The 10,744-nt window shown below is 40.5% G+C and overlaps 1 protein-coding gene and 1 long non-coding RNA gene across 2 annotated transcripts; one reads left to right on the top strand and one right to left on the bottom strand.

The window, feature by feature from the left end:
• The first annotated feature begins 1,656 nt into the window (after nt 1-1,656).
• Nucleotides 1,657-3,790, top strand: LOC118364746 (uncharacterized). Its single transcript, XR_004821651.2, has 3 exons — nt 1,657-1,781; nt 2,012-2,095; nt 2,425-3,790. It is a non-coding gene; the product is annotated as an uncharacterized LOC118364746 (long non-coding RNA).
• Nucleotides 3,791-3,937: 147 nt separating this feature from the next.
• LOC118365345 (BTB/POZ domain-containing protein KCTD5-like) lies at nt 3,938-10,512 on the bottom strand. The gene is made up of 6 exons (XM_035747490.2): nt 10,101-10,512; nt 8,733-8,841; nt 8,434-8,525; nt 7,889-7,984; nt 6,858-6,983; nt 3,938-6,227 (listed from the first exon to the last, which is right to left on the bottom strand). The coding sequence occupies exons 1-6, from the start codon at nt 10,317-10,319 to the stop codon at nt 6,198-6,200; spliced, it is 672 nt and encodes a 223-aa protein (XP_035603383.1). The 5' UTR covers nt 10,320-10,512; the 3' UTR covers nt 3,938-6,197.
• Nucleotides 10,513-10,744: the final 232 nt, after the last annotated feature.

The following is a 10,744-nucleotide window of genomic DNA, read 5'->3' as shown; positions in this document are numbered from 1 at the left end:
CAAAAAAACAAGCTGTATTTCAATCTTCTCGATACATCAGTTTGGATAAAGGTAACATTTGGAGTTCAGTACTGGTAGAGCTCGCCAGATTGTAGTCCTAAAACCCGGAAATGAGTTACCTGTTGTTCATTCAGCCATCCCAATGGGAATTTTTATATTTTTTATTTAACTAGGCAAGTCAGTTAAGAACAATTTCTTATTTACAATGACAGTCTACTCTGGCCAAACCCGGATTACGGGCCAATTGTGTGCCGCCCTATTGGTCTCCTAATCACGGCCGGATGTGATGCAGCCTGGATTCGAACCTGGTACTGCAGTGACACCTCTTGCATTGAGATGCAAAAAATGTGTGTGTTTACCACAGATCTTATTTTTGTTGTTCATTCAAAAATCCCACAAAAACAGCATTTACTTTCCTAATAGGCTTTGTTCAAAGGATCGCGGTGGAGTTAATGCCTACAAAAAGACACGATTACTATTTCTCTCTATACCCCATGTCTGCATTGAGGTATGTTTTCCGACCCATATCTTATGCTGGCTCAACTGTCTTAATCTAACCATGATGGCTTTCCATCCCCAGTGCAGCTCATTGTAAAAAAAAGTGTAGTAGGGTTGGAATCTTCTGGCTAGGACTGTGTCCAAAATATTAGTTTATGACAATATTTTTGGTAATTACTTGAGAGTATTTTCCTACTTAAATATTGCATTCTGTGTGGAAATGAATAGTGATGCATTAATAAGCCATATCGTAGCTGCTAAACATTATGATGACAATAATCACACTACTTCGTTTCTAACACATACAGATGATCCCTTCACAAACGAGGTTTGTTCACAAAACCTGAATTGTGTTTAGGAGGGTACAACCAGCAACCAGAACGGTACTAGAACATATTTGGTGCATCGTAGGCTACTGAAACTTTTGTGTTAGATTGAACTCTTTGGTAAATCATCGAAGTGTTTCTATCAGAACGTTGTCCCACAGAGTTTCTAAACCCAGAGGTGCAACATCGCGAGACGTCCAGGAACGCTTGCGAAACTGACCAAGCAGACCAAGCCGGGGTTTGAGAAGTCAGTGAGAAAAGTGAAACAATCTTCCTTAGTTGTACATTTTCTCGAAATCTGAAGGCACAACCTAGATTCGAGCCCATGTCTTAAGTAGTGGAAAATGTTTTTACTCTAACCTCGTGAAAGTGACAAACTGACTAGTTAATTTACGTAAAAAACAACAATATATTGAAGAAATGCCGTTGACAGGATGTATGTGCACAGTCTGAACCATTAGACCCAATGACATTGCCTACAAGTGTGATAGGGGATTTCTATAGAGAACCACCCAAGTGGCGCAGCGGTCTAAGGTACTGCATCGGTGCTGGGGCGCACAATTGGGCCAGCGTCGTTAGAGTTTGGCAGGGGTGGACCGTCATTGTAAATAAGAATTTGTTCTTAGCTGACTTGCCTAGTTAAATAATACCCATAATGCCTAGTGGTCCAACAGGGAAATTGTTATAATCGTTTTACCACGATTCATTTATCCCATAGGGGATTTTAAACACTTAAAATAAGGGCTGTGTTTCATGTAGGTTTACCCTGGCGTGACATTTTGATAACAGTGTAAATCTCTCCAGGACAAGGTTACTTTTATCAATATACTAGCCCCCCAAAAAAAAAAAAATGAAACGCTGATTAGCTGATAATATTTTTGGGGGCCGCTAATATGGCTGTCATGAAGAACTGCAAATGCCATGACGATCTGGACGAGTGCCGAAATCAAAGCAAAAGTAAGAATCTCTGGATTAACTATCTAATGTTAGCTAAATGTAGTAATGATGAAATTGGCTACATTTCTTTAAATGGAAAATTCTGTGAACGGTCTTGTACAAGTTTTAAATGGACATAACACCTGTTAGCAAATGTGAAAGCTAGAGATGACGTGACGTGCAAGGAGCTTGCTGGGATTTGTCGTCTTGCATGATGTCTACTTTAATGCTAATTCGCATTTTTTTTTCAGATCTGAGAGAAAATAGAGCTGAATATATTAATAAAAGTCACCTTATCTGAGAGATTTACGTGGTTATCAGAACGTCACACCAGGGTAAGCCTACACAAAACACAGCCCTTATTTGAATAGTTTCTACATTTCCCTATAGGAAAAATGAATTGTGGAAAAACGATTGGATCCATTTAAAAAATAATATTTTTGAAATATTTTATTTTTGCATTTTCCAATTAAGAACATTCAGAACAAAAGTGAAAAGATATTAGACAACAATATGACAAAGTGACAGTAACAGATGAGCGTAAAAAAATAAATATATATATATATACACACACACACTGCTCAAAAAAATAAAGGGAACACTGAAATAACACATCCTAGATCTGAATGAAATATTTTTATTAAATACTTTTTTCTTTACATAGTTGAATGTGCCGACAACAAAATCACAGCATATGGTCTCACAAGGGGTCTGAGGATCTCATCTCGGTACCTAATGGCAGTCAGGCTACCTCTGGCGAGCACATGGAGGGCTGTGCGGCCCCCCAAAGAAATGCCACCCACACCATGACTGACCCACCGCCAAACTGGTCATGCTGGAGGATGTTGCAGGCAGCAGAACGTTCTCCATGGCGTCTCCAGACTGTCACGTCTGTCACATGTGCTCGGTGTGAACCGTCTTTCATCTGTGAAGAGCACAAGGTGCCAGTGGCGAATTTGCCAATCTTGGTGTTCTCTGGCAAATGCCAAACGTCCTGCACGGTGTTGGGCTGTAAGCACAACCCCCACCTGTGGACGTCGGGCCCTCATACCACCCTCATGGAGTCTGTTTCTGACCGTTTGAGCACACATGCGCATTTGTGGCCTGCTGTAGGTCATTTTGCAGGGCTCTGGCAGTGCTCCTCCTTGCACAAAGGAGGAGGTAGCGGTCCTGCTGCTGGGTTGTTGCCCTCCTCCACGTCTCCTGCTGTCCTGGCCTGTCTCCTGGTAGCGCCTCCATGCTCTGGACACTACGCTGACAGACACAGCAAACCTTCTTGCCATAGCTCCCATTGATGTGCCATCCTGGATGAGCTGCACTACCTGAGCCACTTGTGTGGGTTGTAGACTCCGTCTCATGCTACCACTAGAGTGAAAGCACCACCAGCATTCAAAAGTGACCAAAACATCAGCCAGGAAGCATAGGAACTGAGAAGTGGTCTGTAGTCACCACCTGCAGAACCACTCCTTTATTGGGGGTATCTTGCTAATTGCCTATAATTTCCACCTGTTGTCTATTCCATTTGCACAAAGCATGTCACATTTGTCAGTGTTGCTTCCTAAGTGGACAGTTTGATTTCACAGAAGTGTGATTGACTTGGTGTTACATTGTGTTGTTTAAGTGTTCCCTTTATTTTTTTGAACAGTGTATATATATACACACACACACACAAACATACAATAAGTCATAATAAAAAGTAAAATAAAAAATTATACATTGGATCATATGATCACCTGCAATAGGCTACATATTATACATTACGTGAGGATTATATGGAACCAATTATCTGTTTAACTGCTAGGTTTTATAGGTATTATGACACATCCACTTTGGGGCTCTATGAGTAGCAGTTTCTGCCCATCTTTATACTGTACGGTCTTTGTTTGTGCACTACTGAATGGAGCTGTGTTTGAACAGTAGCTCAATATGATTTAACCCTGTGATGGACCAAACCCGAGTCTGTCATTTGATATTTATCTAACTAGGTTTATCTAACTCCGTTAAGAACAAATTCTTATTTACAATGACGGCCAACCAGTGTCTAAAGATGTTTAGTTATTACCATATTTCCTTTCAAGTGCACCCTTGCTCTATACAATAAATCTAACATATGACAGCCATGTGGTTAGTTTTTCCTCTATGGCTCTGCAACAGTTTGTTCAAATACAATACAAGAGTTGAATTCATTACCATTTATTGATTAAATCCACCAGGTCCAGCATCACCATAATTTCCATTATCCCCAGTCAAAACATGCTATTACATATAATATAGTATGTATATACAGTAAGCATAAAAAATACAAAACATTTGATACTACTATATAGGAACAGCAGTGAGAAAATAACAATTGTCTGCATCTGTTAATTTTAAAAATACATTTAACGGAAAACTGGAACAATGTCCCATTAGAAACCCACAGCGGCCTCAAAGAGGGATCAAATGTGTCTTGATAAGCATTATAGAAAATAACGGTCAAACAGGAGCTGAAGTGTCACAGTGGAGTGAAGTGGTGTCCTGTAAAGCTGAGGGCATGGTGGAAGGTGAATCAGGCCATGCATGCAATGGCTGACACCCCCTTCTGTGTTTAAGAATCTGCAGTCAAAGGACACCACACTAGACACATGTCTTCACTGTCACTGCAGGGTGGACACAAATAGTGAGCCCTTGTGGTTATGGGAATCACTACTACACAGATTTCACATGCACTGTGAAGCCCCAGAGGCAAGAGGCACTTATCACCACAAGACAACTCAGTGAACAAGAAAAAACCTGTCCAAGGAAAATGTTGGAAAACTATCCGTCTGCGTACTAGATAAATGGCTGACATCCCAGATACCCAGGTAGTTGCTATGTAAACATAGTAATATACAGATGTTTAAACAAGCCAAATTAGAGCATTGTGTTACAATGGCAAGGTAAGTAAGATCCGGATTATAAAACACTAGACATGTAAACTTTACCTTGATCAGGCAACAGGGGTCCAGTTGACCTTTACAGAAATTATAGCTTGTATTCCACTAGTTAAAGCCCTGTGTGTGTGTATAAAAAAAACAAAAAAACAAAAAAACAAAAAAAAAAACACTGATAACACATCTGAATATTATTATACTTCCTCTATGTACAAATCCTCAGATATGCATGTAGACTACCGAATTTCCTTATCGCTGACAAAAGAAATTCAGATTTAAGTTGAAATTCAGACATCGATTTGGTCATTGAACAATGGCAACATTTTCAAAAATAAATGTTCTCATGTACTGACAATGTTAAAGTATTCAATAGGTAGCTCAACCATCTACAAGTTGAACAATGGTAATGACTGCGCATTATAATTTCCAATCTTTTCATCAATACATGACCAAAGCATTTTTGCTCAGAACTTGCATGATTGCAAACCGCCACAGTTCGGTGTAATTTTGCTTGGTATACAGCCCTGTCAAAGCTCAATATATTCAAACCGCAGAAGCGTAAAGATTGTGTATACACACACAAATAAGCAGATATGCACTAATTCATGCAAGAGACAAACGCTTTTCTTTCTCACGGAAAATGGAAAACAGGCCCTTCACAACACCAGCCGATAAGTCACTGTCATATGTCAATGTGGGGGAAAAAATGTGCCTATCAAATGGCTCTAGGTATAATGTACTAAAATATAACAATGTGTTCCAGTTCCACAGTGGCTGCCTAACAGGTAACCCAACTAAAACCCACCAGAGTCTGTGGATGGAAGACAAGTTTTAGTCCTTTAACATCTGGCATTCCCTAACATCAGCTCAACCTCATTATCAAACAATAACCCTGGTAGAAATAGTTCTAAGAATATCCTCCTTCCAAAAAACGGATATTGTGCAGGTTGAAAGGATATTTGGAAAGAGACATAAATAATCTCTGTTTAAAGACATGTAAAAAATAAATAAAAACTGTCAATACAGTCTTCACCTCTAACAAGACAGTATGAATCTATACAACTCCATATAAATAGTCTTAAATATCTTAACTTTAAAACCTGCTTTCCAATTTATTTCTCAGAGGTTTGATTTTTGTATGCGAAGGACTGGCATAATGTAGTACGCACAAATGTTTGAAATAATGTCCCACCAGACAGTGCACACCTAATGCATCTTCCAAAACACTATTAGAGACCCTGAGTAAATGATGGACCAAGTATAAATGCTGTGGACAATAGTGATCAGTCCCTTCTCTGTGTGAAAATCTACAGTCTAGTTTTACTATGTAGGCCCAAAAACAGAGTAACGCTATCGACTGCACATTTTGATTTGAGATCTGAAAGAAAAATGGTGTGTACAATGTGTAGACTGCAGTTAGCCAGCTTCTCCAGCATGCCATAATGCTCCTCAGAATGTTATGTAGTTTGTGTCTTTATATCTGGACATCATAGCAGGACACAATCCTAAGAACTGAACAGTCTCTTCACATTCGAGAGCCTTGTTCTTGAAGAATCTGTAAAAGAAAAAATAAGATGTTTAGGCCTGTATATTTCATCCTAGACAGATGTTTCAAAAAACCTTTGACAAAAGGTATTATGAGTTAGCATTTAACAGGCGGGAAGAAACCTAAAATTTCAAATTTTTTGACTGGAAAGCGGGGAAACTAAGGCTATGGAGAATTCCATAAACTGCAGAAGCTAGTGACAGGAGGTCATTAAATATTAAAGTAGTTTAAATCATTATCGAGGCATTGCTCTTGTCTAGATAATGATTAGCAGGATGCTCTCTAGGTAATGGGCTCATAGGGATGATATGGCACAAGGGGAAAAGGGGCTCTTGGAGAAAGGTTTAAGGCCACAATGGCAGGGGTCTAAACAAAATCTCACCAATTGTCCCCTAATATTGAAAGGTAGATACATTCATCGGCAAAATGTTTAACAATCCTTGTACTTGTCCTCTGCAGGAAATGCAGCATGCAAAGAAAGGAATTGCAGCATCCATGACCAATAAAAACAATTGTGTGCATTTATGTTAGACATGTGATAGACAACATGTATACAAAACTTAGTCTAAGTCACAATAAATGGTTTTAACAATGGTCAGGAAGTTGATGAGACATTTGTTGCAGTTCTGGAATACTCACCTTGGCCTTTTCACTTGGTTCACTGCTCGTGCCATATGATTGGTTATGTAGCTCCTTAGAGACAACACACAGGAACTCTGCCTGGTCTTCGTTTCCATAGTTATATGAGGAGCCAATACTGACCAACTGAGGGGGGAAAAAGGGGGGGGAACCAATGCCCAATGAGAAGGGAAATGTTTCTAAGGGACTAGAGGTAACATGCACACATGGGAAATCTAATCTTTCCAACAGCTTGCCAGGCACAGTCAAAACAATTTAACAGATTACAGTAGACAATTTCTATTCTACGTAAGGATTTTTTTTTAAATGTCAAAGTAACAAACACCGACTTTTATCTAGGACACCTGAGCACTTTGAGCTGTTACATTGCTCATTAATGTTTAGTATCCCTTGGATTAGACCACAGGGTGAAATCTGTCGTTAAGGTGGTAGCTAATTCAAATAAACAGACTACACTATACAGTAGGTTCCCATTTCACAAAGCTGCCACGAGCAGAATGCCTAACATTCTGTCACCTTGCTGGCTCCCAAAAAAGGAAACGTGAGTAGCAGCCTGAGCCCACTCATGAGTTATGAGTTCTCTGGGGGGGAAGACCCTAACACCCTGCAAGGTCTAGAAAGAGGGGGCTAGTAGCAGAAACGCACCTAGTACAGGGTGTCCTCCTGAATGAACAGAAACATCTCCTTTCATCTGCTGTTCCATAAACATCAGACAAAATCTAACTCTAGAAAACAGTGTCTATTTGAACCAGGCACAACCATAGCTCCTTTCAAAGGTTGGTCAGACAATTCTGACATTCACAAAAATAAATACAGTACCACAATAACAGCTATGTAACCAAATTATGCTGCAAGGTTATATTTCACAGGGACTACAAATTAAGACAATTATAGTATTTATGTTATACACTGAACTCAGCATCATCTGTGAACAGTAAATCAACCAACACAAGTCAAAGTGCAGCCGAAAGGAACATTTCTGAAAATAGGAGGCAGAACACTCCCCAATGTCTTCCTTTCAAGGTAATTACCTGCTCAAACTTCCAACCATCTGACATGGTGGAAACCATTTGTGTTAGCTCCTCCTCTTGGCACTGCAAGACTCTGTAGACATGTTTTATAGGGAGCTGTGGAGAGCGAGAAAGAGGCAATGTTAATTCACATGCAACAGAGCAGCAAGTGCTCTCAATAGGCTACATACGAATCTCCCCCCCAGAGCAGAGCATAGCCAGTATGTGCCAACTCCTGACCTCATCTACTTGGCAAGGGTAAGGAGACTCTGGACAAATGCCAATACATCAACAAGACCTGGAAATCCCAGTAGCTTAAGCAGAGCTTGTGCCCAGAGTCATTGCAGTATTAAACCATGTAAACAGAGGTGATCCTTGGGAGGCTAGCTTGCCAAGGATTTGCCTCTCGCCAGTAGTTAGAGGGCCTTAGAGGCAGCAAGACTGACATGCCACTCCACTGCCCCCTTTAATATCCAGAGCTCTGTATTAGTGATTACAACAGGACAGTCTCAGGGAAGAAAGAAATCACTCAGATACCAATGACAATTTTAGTCAAGCCCACACACCTGAACTGTTTTGCAGGCCCTCTCCCTGATTTTGTCTTTAATTAGCTTGATCAAAGAAGGGATATTGTAGAATTCAGCCTCTTCCAGTACACCTTGAGAGGAACAGAATGTATTTAACCAATTCTTAAAACCCCAATCATTGAAAGAAACTATGTATGCTAATGAGAACTGCTGTGGTGTTAAATGTAATAAGTGTGATTGTTAGCGTGTGTTAAGAGCGAAAAAGAAGCAGCAACAAAGATGACAGAATGGCACAACTCTTCAGACATGTCTCAGCATATCCCAGAATATCATCATACCTTCCTCTGCAATGCCTCTATTGAGCACCAGTTTCCCATGCCTCAGGTAGTTGAGCACTGGACCAAAGTATGTTGGGTCCCGGTCTATCAAATAGGCACCCGTTTCATCCTGAAGAAAGAGAAGTCGATAACAATGAGAAAAGCAGACAATCAATAACAAATCTGGGGCAAAACCATTGACAATTTTTGTACAGTGACAAACATCGAAACAGAACTGTGCAATAGCATAAACCCATAGCCAATCCATGGATGCAACAGCTCTGTGCCCAGAGCTTGGAGCAGCGCCAACATGGGGTAACTGACATTTCACAGGTCTCATTATCCGTCAAGGATCATCACAGCGGCCTTGCTCCAGCCTTCTCACACACGCCATCATTAGCAAGAATCAATACAGAGGGCAGATATGCATATCCTTACCACATTACACTGGGCACATGAACATTACAGACATTGGAGACTTTCACCTCAACTTCAAATTAGGAATGCTAATCAGCATAGTTTCGTAAATATCCTAGATAACTATGGGATGAAGCTATTCTGCTTGGATACTGTGGATCTTTCAGAGCCCAAGACTCATTGCAACTGCAGTTGTATGACTGAGCCAACTTGTCTTGTAAGGTCTTTTGCCAGCTTTTAAATGTCACCCTCCTGTTAAATGATGCATGGTGACCTTTGAGGGTTGGAAATCAGGATGGTAAACATATTCAACATGTGGATTATCATACTTTATTTTACAGGGGGCAACGCTCCTTTTCCAGAAAGGGAGGCTCGTTTGCACAATTGTATATTATAAGCCCAATTATTTACAAAAAAATATATATATACACTTATATATACACTACTTGTTGGTCTTGTCAACAATGTATTTTATGGTCCATTTGCGTGTAGGCGTAATTCTGATATTCACCATCTAGATAGCTACAGTAACAGTTTTTCGTGGTTGACTCGTACTATATACGAATGTTATCTAAGTAGGAGTAGAAACGTGCTGCTGTACAAATTAATATTTGTTAGTTAGCTACTGTAGATCTGTAGTCAGGAGGGTTATCCAGAAAGAAAACAAACTAACGTTAACGGTAAGACAAGTTCTTTGGGAGTTAACGTTGGCCAGCTGAACTAGCTAGCCTGTACTAGTAACGACGTTAGTAGCTAACGTTGACCATCTAAATTAGCTATCCGTTTGGCTTACTTCCTGGCTAAACAATTAAAATAACTACCTAACTAGTTAGTAAATCGGTCTGGATATGCTAGCTAGGTAACGTAAGTTAACGTTAGAACATTCACATGATGTGTAAAACAGACAAAGGTTAGCTAGTTAACATTAGCCAACTAGCTATTAACGTTAGCTAGCTAGACAGATATCCGTACCTTGTCAGAGTCGAGGTCGGGGTCGGCCCGGCAAAGACGGTACAGGAACGATTTTGAGTCTCGGCACAACGTTTGCCTCGTTGTGAGAAAGTATGTACCACCGACATTCAGACGGACCCATTTGGATGCCCCGATCCCAGGTGACTGCATTCTCTGTTCCGGAGACAGGGCGGGACACTGGTCAACTGAGCCGCTGGAGTCAGGGCTCTTCTCCGCCATCCCGACCTCGGCTCCTCGAACTTGGATGCGTCGCTAGCTAAAGTTACAGGAACTGAGTTGAAGCGGGCCGGGAAACTGGGAAAGGCATAGTCATGAAGTACGGTAATCAAAGTTTGACAACCCCCACCCACCGGTTTCCACAGTTTTTATTAGACATACGTCAGATTCCACAGCCACAGTCCAAATTGGCTACAATTTTTTTTATTTTTTGTTTTTTGGTCTTAATTTAAGGTTAGGGTCAGGCATAAATTTAGCAGTGTGGTTAAAGTTAGGCTTAACTTTAAAATAAAATTCGAAGATAATCAATTGTAGAAATGGGCGGGGTTTATAACTTTGTGGCTACTGAAGTTGGTGATGACCCATCCCCCCACTCCTTGCATCCTTCTCATAAGAATATTTTTTTGTAGTTGGGACTCCATGACTTC

The sequence above is a fragment of the Oncorhynchus keta genome, chromosome 32, assembly GCF_023373465.1.
Source record: "Oncorhynchus keta strain PuntledgeMale-10-30-2019 chromosome 32, Oket_V2, whole genome shotgun sequence".
In the NCBI taxonomy this organism is placed as follows: domain Eukaryota; kingdom Metazoa; phylum Chordata; class Actinopteri; order Salmoniformes; family Salmonidae; genus Oncorhynchus; species Oncorhynchus keta.
The sequence above is the reverse complement of the archived record's forward strand: the minus strand, read 5'-3'. Positions and strand labels throughout refer to the sequence as shown.